The following is a 17,109-nucleotide window of genomic DNA, read 5'->3' as shown; positions in this document are numbered from 1 at the left end:
TGGCGCACGCACTTCCCACTGCGGTGGCTTCTCGTTGTGGAGTACGGACTCTGGACCCACAGGCCTCAGTAGTTGCAGCACACGGGCTCGTCAGTTGCGGCTCGAGGACTCCAGAGTGTGGGATCAGTGGTTGTGGCACACAGGCTTAGGTGCTTTGCGCATGTGGGATCTTGCCGGCTGTTGCTGCTGCTAAGTCACTTCAGTCGTGTCCGACTCTGTGCGACCCTATGGACGGCAGCCCTCAAGGCTCCTCTGGCCACAGGATTTTCCAGGCAAGCATACTGGAGTGGGTTGCAATTTCCTTCTCCCGGATCTTGCCAGACCGGGGATCAAACCCGTGTCCCTTGCCTTATCCACTGTAACTACCAGGGAAATCCTGAAACAGTTCTTTTGATGTCCAAATTGTTCCTGCAAGTTGACTTCTGCATCCTTTGGAGGTGACCCCTTTGGTGTGTGATGCATCCTTGCTCTCTGCCACAGCACGATGTCCCATCTTGTGGCTGGGATGCAGCCGTCTTCTCTCAGAGTGGGGGACGGTGTTTGAGGGCATGGTCCGTGTGCTCAGGCACCGCATTGCCTCTCATAGCAGACAGGCCTAGGAAGCAGTAATGAATATAGGTGTTTCCAGTTCAGGTAACAATATGCATGGTTTTTACTTATGCTGGAAATTGGTTTTAAGGATGATGACCTTATCCAACAACATGAAATAGTTTTAGAACAACAGTAATTAATGTTTCTGGTTATATCCCCCTTGGAATATGCTGTCACGTTATTGTGTTTTAAGGCTGTGTTTTCTCTGATGCTTATGCCGTGTTGTAACATTGTGATTTAGGTTGCTTTCCAGTTTTTTTAGTAAAAATGTTAATGAAATATGGCAAACATACAGAGAACTATGCAAATCTTTAGTGAAGATTCATTGAGCCATGAACAGTATCTGAACCTCCCATATAACCAGCATCAAGATAAAGAAGCAGGACTGACTTGTTTTTAGAGTTTATTTTTCTCTGATTTATATGGTTCTAGAGGCAAAGGGTCCATACAGTCAAAGCTGTAGTTCTTCCAGTAGTCATGTATGGATATGAGAGTTGGACCATAAAGAAGGCTGAGTGCTGAAGAATTGATGCTTTCAAATTGTGGTGTTGGAGAAGACTCTTGAGAGTCCCTTGGACTACAAGGGGATCAAACCAGTCAATCCTAAAGGAAATCAGTTCTGAATAGTCATTGGAAGGACTGGTGCTGCAGCTGAAGCTCCAATACTTTGACCACCTGGTGTGAAGAGCCGACTCACTGGAAAAGACCCTGATGCTGGGAAAGATTGAGGGCAAGAAGAGAAGGGGATGACAGGGGATGAGATGGTTGGATGGCATCACCAATTCAGTGGACATGAATTTGAGCAAACTCTGGGAGGTAGTGAAAGACAGGGAACCCTGGTGTACGGCAGTCCATGGGGTTACAAGGAGTCGGACATGACTTAGCTACTGAACAACAGTAGAGGCAAAGAGAATCATGGCATTGGGTTGGCCAAAAAGTTAGCTCGTTTTTTCCTGTTTGATGACTAGCAGCACTTAATTGTCTAACTTCGTTTGAAACAATTGTTAGGTTATACTGTGACAGCTGTCCTTTCAATGTGCATTTAAAAAACCAAAATTGCTGAATTTTTGTGTAGCCGTTTTAATATTGAAGATGGAAGAAAAACAACATTTTTGCCAGATTAGGCTTTATTATTTAAATAAATGGTAAAAACACAACTGAAACTCAAAAAGAGATCTGTGCAGTGTATGGAGAAGGTGCTGTCACTAATGAAATGTATCAAAAGTGGTTTTTGAAATTTGGTGCTGGAGATTCTCTCTGGACGATGTTCCATGGTCGGGTAAACCAGTTGAAGTTGACAGCAGTCAAATCAAGACATTAATTGAAAACAGTCAATGTTATACCACACTGGAGATAGGTGACATACTTGAAACATCCATATCAAGCATTGAAAATCATTTGCACCAGCTTGATGTTTTGGGTTCCATATAAGTTAAGTGGAAATGAAAAAAAACCTTTTCCACCTTATTGCTGCAGGCAGGTCTCTACTTAAATGTAACAAAAATTCTCCATTTTAAAAACAAACTGAAGGGCAATGAAAAGTGGATACTGTATAATAATGTGGAATGGAGGAGATCGTGGGGCAAGTGAGATAAGTACCACCAACCACACCACAGGCCGATCCTCATCCAGTGACGGTGATGTTGTGTATATGGTGAGATTAGAAGCTCTATTGTGAGCTCCTTCTGGAAAACCAAACTGTTATTCCAATAAGTCCTGCTCCAGGTTAAACCAACTGAAAGCAGCACTTGGTGAGAAGCGTCCAGCATAAATCTTCCCTCAGGATAACCAAGACCGCATGCTCCTTTGATGACCAGGCAGAAACTGTTTCAGCCTGGCTGGGAAGTTCTGATTCATCCACCTCTCCACCAGACATTGCACCTTCAAATTTCCATTTAGTTTGGGCTTGACAGAATTCTCCATCTCCTCCTGACAGATGAGAAAACATGGCCTTTGAAGGGTGTGATGCGCCTAGGGTCACCAAGCAGACAAGTGCGCACCAAGGCTACTCCTGGAGAGGAGAAAATCTGAAGACCAGGTTTTTCTGTTCCTTTCTTTGTAGAAAAGCATTCCATTTCTGTTTGGACAGGACTGGTTCTAATTCTTAAATATTCAAGTGTAGCTTTAGCTGGCTCTATATTCATAGCAGAGTTTCTTATAAACTTGAGCTTAGCTCATTCTAGCTCATGGAACTTTTGTATGTGAATTGTAGGAAGAAAAACACCTCCAAGTATATTGCCCTAGGTCAGATTTGGGATTATTTTGTTTCTTGTAGTTTAATCGCAGGACTGGGGGGAGCCTGCCAGAGCCCTCCTGCAGCGCTGCCCCTACTCCTCCAGACAGAGTCCCCACGCCTGTGTGTGGAAGGGCTGCTCTGAAGCATGGCCTGCACCTGGAAGCAGGTGTTGGTTTCTCTAATGACACAATCAAAGACGGAGCACAGAGGACTCCTCTGATGCAGACAGTCGCCCAGTGAGGCGTGGGGAGGCGTCTTGGCCTCCCGTGGGAAGGGCCTGCCCCTGTTACCAGGCGCGAGGCCCCGAGGGCGCGCCCCGTGGCCCGAGGCGGAGGGAGTCTGTGCTCGCCCGGTTGTGCTGCTGGCAGGGCTCGGCCTTCGTGTCCTCCAGACGCCGAGAGGCTGCGCTCGGGTGCCTCTCGATCCCCGAGGTTTCACGGGGTTAGGGGAGAGCCTCATCCTCTCTGCTCAGCAGCCCCTCACTCAGACATCACCGCGGATGAGGCTTGTTGCTGTTAACATGGTCTGAGACCACAGAAGAAAGGCCTGTGACCCTGGCTTCTGCTCTCCTGTCGTAGCTGAGCGGCTTCAGTGGAAGAGCCCCCTCCGCCTCCTCCAGGCGGGGGTCCGCGCAGGAGAGTGAGGCGCGCTGTGTGGTCTGGAGCTCCTCCCAGCACGCACTTGCCTGCGTCTGTAGCCGGTGTCCGTCCATCATCTCTGTAAGAGGCGTATGGAGTGTGCGCTTTTCTGTGCGCTCCCCTCCCAGCGCCATAAACCTGCTGTCTCTTCACCTCCGTGAGGGCGCTCCTCCGTCGCCCGGCTCTTCCACTGCTCCGCGTCCGACCGTGCGCCCGGGTGTCCTAGAGGTGCTTCATGCGGACAGACGTGTCTCTGACACAGCTGGTCACGTAGCATCAGCACAGTGGAGAGCGGCCCCTCTGCTGCACGGACGCCGACCAGTCCTCTGACGCACGGCGGCGAGTCCCTGAGCGCCTGCGGAGGGTCTCTCCATAACCCTGTCTTAGGTGAGCCGCACTCCTGACGCGTCGTCTAGGACAGTCACGTCAGGGTGGGAAACAGTGTTCAGGTGTTCAAGAAACGTTTCTTTTTGCTTTTGTTTCCTTGTTTGGTGTTATTTTTACATTACGTGATTAAATGAGAAGCAAGCCTGGCGTGAGCGTGGTGGGGAGCGTGCGTGCAGTGTCGCAGGCATGGCTGGGATCAGGGGGTCGTGGAGGCAGTGGCTCAGGCATAGCTGCTGGGAGAATGGAGACGCGGACGTGTGTGGGCATCAGTGAGGAGGCTGCCGTTCTGCTCCTGCTAGGAACAGCACAGACGGCCAGCCTTTTGCTCCTGCGAGAATGCACGCAGTACTTGTATCTTTGGGTATGTTTATGAGTATATATGTGGAAGCTCTAAGAAGGGAAATTGTATTTAAATTACAATGTGTGATCAGACTGGTCCTCGGAGAGGCCACTCCGTCCTCCTTCCAGCCACACCAGTGTGCTCACACCATTGCTGTCCTCAAAGTTTTTTTTTTTTGTTTGTTTTTTGTCAATTTGAGAGGTGAAATATACAGTCTCATCCTACCATCAAACCTTTTTTTTTATTACAAATTGAATGGTTCCATCATGTCTGTGAAAGATCTTTGTATCTTTTGCCTTTTTTTTTAAAGGACTATTAGAGTGATTGGAAGAAATACTGTAAACCACTTAGTCACTTCTTTCTAAGATCTTTGAGACTCTACTCTCTGCCCCTCAGGTGCTTGTGGTAGAGGAGATATTTTCATGACTAAGACAAATACTCATTTTTTATTTTACAAAGTTTATTAATAAGAAAAATATTTTGTCAGGTTATGTTTCTTTCTGCCTTGGTTTGGAAAACCAACTGTGTAGCACTGCTGTTCATAAGAGCTACATATATAATTTAAAATTTTCTAGTATCCACTTTAAAAATGTGAAAAGAAGCAAGTGAAATTTAAGTTTGACGATGTATTGTTTAACCTAATGCAAAATATTATCATTTCCACGTATAATCAACAGAAAGTCATTAATGTTTTACAATGTGTTTATTGTACTGTCTCCAAAAAACTGTATTTTAGACTTTGCAAAATTGTATATATGTACACATGGTTTTATGACAGTTATAAAATATTTATGTACATGTATATAGAAATACTGTATAAATGAAAATTATATAAAATCTGATTACAAAATTATACACACATGCATGTGCATAGCCCTCTTGGGATTTAAGTAGGGTTTGCACTGAATTTCTATGCAGAAAAATAGAAATTATTTTCCTAGTTATTCTACTTAACTAGAGAATTGCAGTCTGAATGTTTAATTTAGCTTTACTATATAGATGAGCAGGTCATTTCTCCATTTTTTTTTTCTGTATTTTGACAAAGGTTTTTACAGTATTCTCCATAAAACCTACTTTCTAACTAGATTTATTCCTAACAGTCTGTTGGTGACATTTTGGAACATAATTGATTTTGTGTGCTGATCTTGTTTCCAGAAAACTTACTGAGTTCTTGGTTTAACTCTAACAGTGTGTTCATGTAGACCCTCCTGGATCTTGCACTGGACAGCAGTACTGTCTGACACCGGCAGCCTTATGTCCAGTCATGCCTGCCTCTTCCTGCCTTACTGCCCTGGTTAGATTCCCTCTGCAGGTTTGAATAGAAAAAGCTCAACAGCCTGTCTCCTCGTGATTCCAGGACGAGTGCCTCTGATGAGGTGCCCATCATTGAGTTAGGGAATGTGTCCTTGCATTCCTACTTCTTATCAGGAGTGGGCAAACTATCTCTTTATTCTTTATCCTCAAATAAACCACATTCTTTTTTTGAATGGTTTGAGATGATCAAATCATTCCTGCTCCAGTGCTGCTAATGTGGTGAATTATTTTAATCTATTTTCCTGATACTGTCACCACCTTGCATAATTGGATTAAACTTTACTTTATTATTATATATTAACACATTTGTTTTTACATCTTTGAATTGGTTTGCTAGGTTATTTTAGGCTTTTGTTTTTAAGTACCTAGATGAAATTCACACATTTTTTTCATCTGGGAGGTATTGAAGTTCCCTGGCTTTGTGAGTAAGTTGGGAAGACAATTTCTTGGAGCTTCCTTACAGAACCATCTGGGTCTGCCTTTTTGTTGTGACTTTTATGTTTGTTTCTTCAAATATTGAAGAGTGTTGGTTATTTAAACTTTCTTTTCCTAACAGATTCAGTTTGGGTAACTTTATTTTCCTAAAAATTGCCCATTTCATGTAAGTTTTTGATATCCCAGAGTCTCTATGTAGTTGGAGCTTTTGACCCCCGCTTTGAATTCTTCACTCACTTCAGTCCACTCAGTCACTCAGTCGTGCCCGACTCTGTGGCCCCTGGACTGAAGCACGCCAGGCCTCCCTGTCCATCACCAACTCCCGGAGTTTACTAAAACTCATGTCCATCGAGTCGGTGATGCCATCGAACCATCTCATCCTCTGTCGTCCCCTTCTCCTCCTGCCCTCAGTCTTTCCCAGCATCAGGGTCTTTTCCAGTGAGTCATTTCTTTGCATCAGGTGGCCAAAGTATTGGAGTTTCAGCTTCAGCATCAGTCCTTCCAATGAATATTCAGGACTGATTTCCTTTAGGGTAGACTGGTTGAATTTCTGCAGTCCAAGGGACTCTCAAGAGTCTTCTCCAACACCACAGTTCAAAAGCATCAATTCTTTGGCACTCAGCTTTCTATATAGTCCAAGTCTCACATCCATACATGACTATTGGAAAAAACAAAGATGGACCTTTGTTGGCAAAGTAATGTCTCTGCTTTTTAATATGCTGTCTAGGTTGGTCATAGCTTTTCTTCCAAGGAGCAAGCGTCTTTTAATTTCATGGCTGCAGTCACCATCTGAAATGATTTTGGAGCCCCCCAAAATAAAGCCACTGTTTCCATTGTTTGCCCATCTATTTGCCATGAAGTGATGGGACCGGATGCCATGATCTTAGTTTTCTGAATGTTGAGTTTCAAGCCAACATTTTCACTCTCCTCTTTCAGTTTCATCAAGAGGCTCTTTAGTTTTTATTTTCTAAAATAATCTAACAAACTAAATTCTTTGAATTCTTAGTATCACCTATTCTTGCCTATTCTGTTTTTTTTAATTGATCATTTTTGCTGGAGATCTAACTAGTTTTCTTAGATTTAGCTCAGTTTATTCTCTGTGCTGTGTGTCCATTGATTTCTTTATTCCTATTTCCTTTAGGTTTATTGTTTTTTTAATTTCAGAAGAAGTTAACTAGCTAGTTTTTACATTTTCCTCTTCTCTAGTATGATGGCTAAGATACTATTTTCAGATCTTCTTTGATCCATGAGTTATTTAGGAGCAAGTTTTAAAACTTCTAGACTTTCAAACATTTTAACTTCTAATTAATTGTGTTGTGGTCACAGAATATGTAATTTTTTGGCCATTTGTTGAAAAAAAAATTTTTTGGCCTTAGTTCCTGGTCGATTTTGTAAAAAGTTAAATGTGTTCTTGGAAGAATGTGCTTTCTAATCATTGGGCAAAGGATTATATAAGTCCAATAAAGTAGGTTTTAATTGCATTGTTTTAATTTTCTGTGCATTTTTAATCTCCATAATCTGTTAACCAAGAGTTGAGTCAGTCTTCCCCTGTAATCTTGGCTATATCAATTTATAATAACCTTCAGTTTTTACTTGATATACTTTGTAGCTACAATTGGATACATACATTATCAGAGTTGATTTTTTTATTCTTGACCTTCTTTGCTGTCAGTAATGCCTCTTATCCTACAGTCTGTTTTATCTGAAAATGACCCAGATTGCCCAGCTTTAGTTTGGTTGGTAGTTGCCTAGAGTACTTCTTCCACGTCCATCTTTTCACTTTAAGTGTCTGTGTCCTTGTAGTTTGGGGTTCTTAAATAGCTTATATCTGGACTTTGTAACTGGGTAGTAGTATATACTGACATTAGATTATTTCCACATCTGGATTCATTTCTTCCACTGCATTTTGTGCTTTATTTACCTTGCTTTTAAATTGCTTCTTTTTTACTTCTCTTGCTTCCCAGTGTTTTCTTTTTTCTCTTTTACTTGGTAATTAGTAATACAAAATAACAACCAATAAGTAATAATGTATGACTATTTCTGAACCTACAGTCTGATCCAAGTTCTAGAACATTGCCAATGACTTCCTGGTGGTTCAGATGGTAAAGAATCTGCCTATAACGCAGGAGATGCAGGTTCAGTCCTTGGGTCAGGAAGATTCCCTGGTGTAGGAAATGGCAGCCCCTCCAGTACTCTTGCCAGAAGAATTCCATGGACAGAGGAGCCTGGTGGGCTACAGTCCGTGGGGCTGTAATGAGCCACTAACACTTCATTTCCATTTGAATGAGAATTTGATTTTTGGCTTGAAAGTTTAAAAATTGTTTCTGTTTTAAAAGATTTAATTTTTATCACTCATTTAACAAGGACTAAAATTAATCTGACTTTCATTTTATTGTTGGTGAAATATGTACTTTACCAGTTGTTTCAGCAGTTATCCATTGATAGTAATTGCTCTATTTCTGTCTGAATGTGTCTGTGTCATTCTTAAATAAGATAAAGAATTCCAAGTTGACAGTTACTTCCTTCAGCACAATTTCTAGGTGTTGTTTCATAAGTTACCAGTCATTTCCTTCTCAGTTCAGTTCAGTCGCTCAGTCGTGTCCAACTCTTTGCGACCCCATGGACTGCAGCACACCAGGCCTCCCTGTCCCATCACCAATGCCCGGAGTTTACTAAAACTCATGTCCATCGAGTCGGAGATGCCATCCAACCATCTCATCCTCTGTCGTCCCCTCCTCCTGCCCTCAGTCTTTCCCAGCATCAGGGTCTTTTCCAGTGAGTCATTTCTTTGCATCAGGTGGCCAAAGTATTGGAGCTTCAGCTTCAGCATCAGTCCTTCCAGTGAATATTCAGGACTGATTTCCTTTAGGGTAGACTGGTTGAATTTCTTTGCAGTCCAAGGGACTCTCAAGAGTCTTCTCCAACACCACAGTTCAAAAGCATCAATTCTTTGGCACTCAGCTTTCTATATAGTCCAAGTCTCACATCCGTACATGACTACTGGAAAAACCATAGCTTTGACTAGATGGACCTTTGTTGGCAAAGTAATGTCTCTGCTTTTTAATATGCTGTCTAGGTTGGTCATAGCTTTTCTTCCAAGGAGCAAGCGTCTTTTAATTTCATGGCTGCAGTCACCATCTGAAGTGATTTTGGAGCCCCCCAAAATAAAGTCAGCCACTGTTTCCATTGTTTGCCCATCTATTTGCCATGAAGTGATGGGACCGGATGCCATGATCTTAGTTTTCTGAATGTTGAGTTTCAAGCCAACATTTTCACTCTCCTCTTTCAGTTTCATCAAGAGGCTCTTTAGTTCTTCCTCGATTTCTGCCATAAGGGTGGTATCATCTGCATATCTGAGGTTATTGGTATTTCTCTCTGGTTGCTTTTAAAATCTACTCTTGGGCATTTTTGAGGCTTCACTGTTCTACACCAAAACACTGCTGGCCCCCTGTTCTCTTTTGAGGAGGAGAGGGAAATACAATAACTTTATATTCTAGAATTTTTTTCCAGTATTTTTCCAATATTTCTTCTCTGTCCTTTGTATTTTCCTCTTGTGGACTGCCTATTAGACATGTGTTGGACTTCCTCATCCTCTCATCTGAAGTTCTTAACCTCTTTGATTTGTTCCATCTCTTGATTTTTTTTTTAACTTGCAGTCTTTTACCCCCTGCCCAGGTGCCATCCTGGTGTCTTAGGGTACAGCTCTGGTGACCATGTCCTCAGCTCCGTGGCTTCTTCCCCCAGTGATGTCATGAAGTGCTACGGTCCACTGTGCTGGGCTTCTCCCTGGCCTTCACCTTGTATATGCAGTTGCCTACTTAGGTCCCCATTTGGCCATCCAGTGGGCATGTCAGACATTGTATCTGAGTTTTTGCATCACAGTTCCCCTTACCAGTGTAGACATTCAGTCTCTCCATCTCAGTGAGTGCCCACAAGAGCTTCCCTGCCTTTCTTGACTTCTGTTGATGGCCTTCAGCCTTCTCCAGTTAATAGGGAACTTCTGGTGCTACTGTCCTAATATGTCCGCTCAGTGCATTTTCCATTGCCAGTGATAACGGAAAGCTGTAGTCACCTTTAGACTGAATGAACAACTGCTGTGAGGACCCCCCCCCCCCCCACCGCCATTCTGTATATACTGACAAAGTTCCTGGGGGGGAGGGGTGTGCCTCTGCGCCTGCCTGCCCCTCCTGCTGGTGCCTGCCCTCACCTCTGGGCCAATTTTGCGTGATCTCCTGCATGTCCCTCCCTCTAGGCCTGGAGTGAAAGTCGCTCAGTCCTGTCCAACTCTTCGCGACCCCATGGACTATACAGTCCATGGAATTCTCCAGGCCAGAATACTGGAGTGGGGAGCCTCTCCTTCAGAGGATCTTCCCAACCCAGGGATCGAACCCAAGTCTTCTGCACTGCAGGTGGATTCTTTACCATCTGAGACACAAGGGAAGCTGGAGCCTTGACTAAAAGAAGGAGCCTCTGTTGTGGAGGCATATTACAGCGGAGTGCAGACCTGGCTTGCCCTCAGCCCCTGAGGGGAAGCCTCCGAGAGGAGGGACTCTGTTCTCCTCCTGTTTGTTGTTAGGGCTGGGCGCCTCGCAGGCAGGCCCTTGTTACCTTTGAGGCGGCAGAGATAACTGGGGTAGAGTCCTTAAAGGAAGGAGGGTCTGCATTTCTGTAGGGAATTAAACCAGGAGCCAAGGAACCGAGGAGGGATATTTTACACAAGTGCAGGACAGAGGAAGAGTGTTTGGGCCCCAAAGTTTGGGGCAGTGGGCTGTTTCTCGGGAGTTGGCCAGGCCCGCTTTTGGTCCGGCCTTTGGAAGTTGTAAATGGTTGGGGCCGGCAGCTAATTCCCTTTGTGTTGTCCCTCGAGGTGTCCTGTTTCTTTTGGGGGGGGGGGGGGCGGTGTGGGGGGCCCCGCTGCCAGACCGGCCGCCCCTGCCCGCGCTTTTTGCAGGTGGCGGTCATGCCCGACCCCGACGCCCCTCCGGAGCGGGGCAGCCTCCAGGCGCGGAGCGCGGCGGGCGGGGCGGCGCTGGCCGGCGGCGGGCGGAGCGGCCGCGGTCTGACGTGTCCAGGCGGGATTGGAGCCGCCGCCCTATATAGCCGCGGGGGCCCGGGCGCCTACCGGAGGAGCCTGCCTGCGGGAGCGGCGTGCGAGCGGGGGTCCCGGCCTCTCCCGCGGCGAGCGGACGGACGCACGGACGGGCGGGCGCCGCGCGGGGTGAGCAGGCCGGGTCGCGGGGCCGGTGCCGTGCCGGGACGTTGGGGCGCCTGGCTGCCGACGTGGAGCACCGGGCGGGGGGGGGGGGGGTTGGGGGGCCCTGGCTGCGGCCGCACAGCGCCCCCCCCCCCCCCGCCGCCACGGCCCCCGGCCCCGCGGGGCGCCCCCCCTGCCGGCCGGGGATGGGAGGCTACGTGTCACCAGTGCGCATGGGCCGTGGCGCTGGCACCGGCCGAGAGAGAAAGTTTCCCGAGTCCCGCCGCGCCGGCCCGCCGCCCCCCGCCCTCCGGCCGCCCCCCGCGTGTGCGGCCCGGTCCCTGCGCCCCGGCCCTGGAGCCGCGGGGCGCCCCGACCTGCGCCAGGCCGGTGACGTGGGCGGCCCGCCGCCCCCTCCCCCGCCGCTCGCGGCCGGCGCGCCCCTCCCCCAACCCAGCGAGGGCGGCGGGCCGGGGCCGGGGCGGACGGGGCGGCGGGACGGGGCCGGGGCTGCGGCTGGGCGGCGGGCCGGGTCGCGCCGCCTCACCTCCACCTGCGGCCGCCGGCCTGCTTGGCCGGGCGCGCCGCTCCCCTCGCGGCCTCAGCGCCGGTCGGACGCGCCCCGGGGCCCGCGGACGAGAAGGACCGCACGGAAAAGTACCGAACCCGGGCGGGAGGCAGGGAGGCCGGCGCGCTGCCCCTTTAAGCCTGTCCCCGCCCGCGGGCCCGCGTGGCCGGTGGGAGGGCCGTGCTGAGGTGGCATCTGCGAGTCCCTCCCGCGGCCGGTGCGGCTGGAGCGCGGCCTGAGACGTGCGAGCCGGGCTGCTTCCTCTCAAGTTTGCTCTGTCTCTTGAAAGCACTCTGAAAAGTCTCGTCCTTACAAGCTTGCTATGGGGATTAGAGCAAAGAATCGTAACTTTGCAGGAGGAGGACCGAAGCCCTGGGTGTCCCGGGTTTCCTGGTGCCCTCCGCGCTCAGTCCTGCCCAGGAGATACAGGAAGCGCTGAGGTCGCATTCGTTGGCTGAGAAAAAGTTCTTTCTGGACTGCCACTCCTGAGTTCCCTTTGCAGAAGACTTTCTTTTGAATGTGTAATTGAAAATATACAAGGGGATCAACTTACATTTTCTTGTTTACAAGGAAAAAACAAAATCCTTTTCTTAAAGATTTGTCTGTTGTACCTTCCTTAGGACCGAACATATGTGGCATCTTCACATATGCCATGACTCCCGTGGGGAGGCCAGTCCTGAACCATCCATCCTGTGGGAGCACTAGCCTGCTCTGGGATGGCGGGGGCAGAAGAGAAGCATCTCTGCTTCTGTCTAGCCTCTTTTTGCCTCTAGTTCTGCTTCTTACAAAGTTCCATTTTGAAATGTGGGTTTTTGCTCCGGATATTTATATTCTGAGAAATAAGACTAAAGTCCAGGCTGAGGGTGGTTTGAGATCTGCATTGGGTGGGCCTGAATGCTTCCCGCAGGGAAAGTCATTGAGAGCACCCACAGTGATGGAGGGACGGGCAGGTTTGGAGGCATTGAGAGCACCCCAATGATGAAGGGAGTCATGGCCAGGTGGTAAATGGGCTTCCCGTGCCTGAAGGAGTCTGGTGGGGAAGGTGGGCCTGTTCTCTGGGGGAAGAAGCAGCAGACGGGGTGTTCTGACAGCTCCGGGGGGAGCAGCGGCCCAGCTGGCCCCAGCATTGCTCAGACACTAGGGTCCCTCTCAGTCCTGATCGGAGCGGCAGCATCAAGCCAAGTGAGGAGCTGCGACAGCCGTATTTAGCCTCTGCTCCTCGTTAAGGTCTCCTGGGACTTGAGATGGCTGGTGAGGGCACTCAGATAGAGGCATCACCCGCCAGGAAGGCTCAGAGGGGGTTGAAAGGCCTCCGGGGGTGAGCCTGGTGTTGCAGGGGACAGTTTCTTGGGAGGGGGCACAGCAGGAGGGCTGGTGATGGCCCAGAGCCTCAGGACTGAGGACTGCACATGGCTTATCAGGTCGGCTCTAAGGTGGATGCTTAAGACAGGATCTTGAGACGTTTATAAGAAAAATAGAAGCCTGCTTTGGTGAGATCAGCCCTGATGTTCATCTGAGGCTCACCGTGGTCCATTCACCCCCAGCTGTGACAACCTCCGCTCGAAATGCGGAGACTACAGACCAGTGTATCCTGTCAAACCAGCTTGGAGTATTCTGTGGGTCCACTCTGTGCACTTAACTGCCCGAGGGCCTGTGCACATGTGAGGGCGTTGGGGGCCCTGATAGGCTGTTCCTCCACGAGCCACGTGGACTGAGGGTCAGTAGGGCAGCTGGCTGGGACCGAGCACAAGCGGCCTCAGCAGGAGCCGCGGGAGCCGGCCTGGTGTGTGACCCCAGGTGCGGGGTGGGGGTGGCACAGCCCTGTGGCTGGAGTGGGCGTGGCGTGGCTGCCTCGCTGCGCAGCCTGCCCTGTCCAGGAAGGCAGGGGGACTGTCGGCGCGAGGCCGGGGGGATGGCCTGGCATTGGGGTGGTCTCGGGGCGCGAACCTGCCTCTCAGAGGGCGGGTGTGAGTGGGTTTTGAGATGCTGTCGGCACCCGGTGTGGGAGGCTCTTCAGGTGGAAAGTCAGCAGGTGCTGGCCTGCCAGGAGAGTGGGTGGGACCCTGGGTCCTGGCGGCCGTGGCGCTTCCCCGGGAGCACCCATGTCCCCGTCTGGGTGGGCCGTGTGTAGGCTGACAGGGCCCGGGGGGCCCAGGGCAGCTCACCTTTCACCTCTGCTGGGGCCCGGTGTGGACGTGCGTCCCTGACGGTGTGATTTAATGGAAAGGATTTCTTTCTCCCTTGCCTTAGTCATTGAGACCTGCAGGTTAGAATTTGTCTTTAAATAAAATGGCCTCAGTCATTTTGTATCCATGCTTACCCCCTTGAGGATCACATGTCGTGTGTGTTTGATGGGACTGGGCCCGCAGAGAGGGGCTGGCCTCTGGCTCACAGAACTTCCCCCATGTGACTCAAGTCCTTACGTTTAGAGGATTTTGGGGTTTTGTGTTTTTTAAATCCTGAAATACCACAGGTCTGTGTGCCCAGCTGGGACATTGAGACCTTTTAAATCCAGAGTCACTGGCGCAACCGCAAGGGCTGTGCACCAGCTTCCTAGCTCCTGAGCACACTTGCATTATGAGGGAGATTGGAGGAGGTGTTCCTCTCCAGTTCAGCGGGGCACTCTTGTCACTGAATTCTCCCATTCTGGACCGTGCCCACCCATGCCACACGTCCACTTTGTCAAGTGCATGTGGCAGCCTGCGTGCAGTGGCCAGTCACCTATTGGGCAGCCTCGCCATCCTGAGGTCCCCCACGGCCAGGTGACCCACACCCTCCTTCCTGACTGAGCAGTTCTTGGTTGTCCCAGGATGGCCTTTGAAAGTTCTTTCCAGCCCTGCTGTTTTATGGCCTGGTTTCTAAACCCCCAGTGGATTATAAGGACCAAAGAACTTTTACAGGATAACAGCAAGAACAAAGTAACTACCAGAGACAGGGGCACTCTTAGATAGTAGCCCTCCGTCTCCCTGAGGAGGAGCGCCCTATCCGGCTGCACTCACTCGGTCAGGACACAGTGTTGCAGATCCTCTTCCTTCTGGCTCAGCAGAGATGAGCAAGAGGAGGACAGGAAAAAACACTTACCCCCAAGGGGAACAAACATGAGTTTTGTGAGAGTTTTACTTCGAAGTGGTTACATGTAAAAGTTGCGGCACTTAAGGGATCACTCCCTGGGTCCCCGGGAAGCTTCCTCTGCAGTTCTAGCTCAGGCTTCACTGCAGTGTGTCTGAAGCACATGGCCTACTGGAAGGGCTTCTTCCTTTTGGGGTTTTTTTTTTTTTTTGGCCCCAAGAAATTTTCCTAGTATTGGTTAGTAGCCAAAGTGTAAATACCACTTTGACCTTTTCTGGTTGAGAGGCAAAAGGATCTGGGTTGTCACATGCAGATAAGTAACTTTTCTCTGGTCTTCTCCTTCCCCTCTCTTTTCCTGCCCCACAGCAGCAAAAGCTGGCAGGCTGACAGAGGCGGCCTCAGGACGGACCTTCTGGCTACTGACCGTTTTGCTGGTAAGTGTGTCCTGTCTCAAGGCTTCCTGGCCCTGGGCTGTGTGTCTACCCTCTTTCGTTGTGTATTGTCCTTAAGTTTTGAGCCGTTCTTCAGAGAGAAGCCCTGTCACTCACCTCCCAGTGTGGAGCGGAGTGTGCACTTGTGCCCTTCTGGTGGATGGCCCATCTGGTTTCCATCTACTTTTAATCTTTTCTACTTTTTTGTTTGCTGAGGGTATCTGAATTTGGACCTTGCTTCCAGAGCTTAATTTTTTTTAATTTGGGGAGGGGTCTTACTGAATTGTAAAAGGGATGGAAAAAACTCACTAAAAATTACTTGACTCTCTTAGATTTTTTTGCCTCAGTGGCATAGAAACCCTGGGGGTGAGATTTGTGAGCATAGGGTGCTCCTCTCTGCGGCAGTGTGGGGGCGCACCTGGGATTGGGGAGGGCTCCCCCTTGCCGCTGAGCCCCATTCCACACGGGCGCTATGGCTCTGAGAGCCATGTGCCCAAGTCCCCCCACCGCTGGGAGGTGCCCGCACTGCCCCCCTGTGCTGTCACCCTCGTCCCCAGAGCAGGGGGGCTGCTCTCCCGCGTCTCCTAGTAGCTCCTGTCCTATCGTGCATTTTATAAGCGTCAGGAGGTGTGGCGATAGCAGGTTAACCGAGTAACTGAGATAGCTGTTACCAGAGCCCCTGGGGTGGATCTGGGGCTGGGGCCGGGGCGCCCCCTGTGGGGCAGGGGTTCGGATGGGTCCCTGCGCCGAACCTGTCGGCCGGAGCCTGGATCTGCTCCGTCTCGGGTCAGGGGGGCGGTTCTCCGTTTGGCACCCTAGTCTGAGTCTTGGGCGCCCCTCGCGTCGGCCGCGCTGGTGGAGGAAGCCAGGTGTCCCCTGCTGGTGAAGCAGCGCCGTCCTCGGCTGCGCACGCCCCCGAGTGGCCACCCTGGGCCTGCCTCTGACCCCCCTCCCCCTGCAGTGGTTCACCCGGATCGAGTGGCGGCCTGAGACCAATCATGAGCTCCGTTGCAGTTCTGACCCAGGAGAGCTTTGCTGAACACCGCAGTGGACTGGTTCCGCAACAGATCAAAGGTGAGGCGCCCCCGCACTCTGCTGGTCACCGAGGGGCCTCTGCAGAGGTGCCTCTGCGCCCTGTGCTCTGAGCCGCGGCGCTGCAGGCTCCGTTTCCACTGCCCTCGTCTGCAGAGCGAGGTTGGCCACGGGTGGCAGACGGATCCACAGCAGTGAGACTCAGAATGCGGACAATGTGGCGAGCCAGGGACCTGGCCTTGGGGACTAACGGGTGCTCTTTCAGCATTCCTCTCGCCCTCACTCTGCTGAACTGGACTCGGGGTGGCTGGCAGAGATGGGAGCCGGGCGTGACACACGCGCCACGTCGTCTCAGCATCTAGTGTAGGCATGCAGACGCCCGCCTGACAGTCTTTTCTGTCCCTTCAGAATCTGATGCGTATTTATGGCTGCAGGACAGCTTGATTTGAGGGCTCCATGTTCATCCAAAGCCCATCATCTGGGCTTAGATTTTATGAAATTTTCAGTTGAAAGAGTAGCTTGTTCTACTCTTTGCTGTTCCTAACACTCCTTAAAGTTTTCCAGTAATGGAATTGAGTATCAGTTCTAAAGTTTAATTAAAATTAAAGATGTATTTCATTAGTCACAGCAACCGCATTTCGAGTGGCTCATCTCCAGGCAATGGAGACCAGAACTAGCCGCCTGCTTTGGTTCTCAGTGCCTGCAGGCTGGGTCTGCCATGTGATCCAAGACTCTGTGGGGTCCACATCCGCCCGGGGAGGGAGCAGGCCCTGCTGGGCTCCAGCAGCTGCTCACACGGAGCCTTTCCTGGCCTTCGGGGCAGCCTGGCCACATGGCTGGAAGTGGTGACCTCGGAGTGTACACAGGCCTGCCT

At 50.1% G+C, this 17,109-nt stretch overlaps 1 protein-coding gene across 4 annotated transcripts in view; it reads left to right on the top strand.

The window, feature by feature from the left end:
* Positions 1 to 17,109, top strand: part of LOC122677219 (high density lipoprotein binding protein) — a 56,060-nt gene that overhangs the window by 16,285 nt on the left and 22,666 nt on the right. The window contains exons 1-3 of one of the 4 annotated variants that reach the window (XM_043877145.1): positions 11,015 to 11,159; positions 15,139 to 15,206; positions 16,165 to 16,277. In XM_043877145.1, coding sequence (XP_043733080.1) covers positions 16,202 to 16,277 — 76 coding nt within the window. In that variant the 5' untranslated portion in view covers positions 11,015 to 11,159; positions 15,139 to 15,206; positions 16,165 to 16,201. Of the gene's footprint in view, positions 1 to 11,014; positions 11,160 to 15,138; positions 15,207 to 16,164; positions 16,278 to 17,109 lie in introns of those variants that run through there. The other 3 variants (XM_043877147.1, XM_043877146.1, XM_043877144.1) reach the window with 3 other exon arrangements.

Source organism: Cervus elaphus, chromosome 20, assembly GCF_910594005.1.
Source record: "Cervus elaphus chromosome 20, mCerEla1.1, whole genome shotgun sequence".
Taxonomy (NCBI): domain Eukaryota; kingdom Metazoa; phylum Chordata; class Mammalia; order Artiodactyla; family Cervidae; genus Cervus; species Cervus elaphus.
The sequence above is the reverse complement of the archived record's forward strand: the minus strand, read 5'-3'. Positions and strand labels throughout refer to the sequence as shown.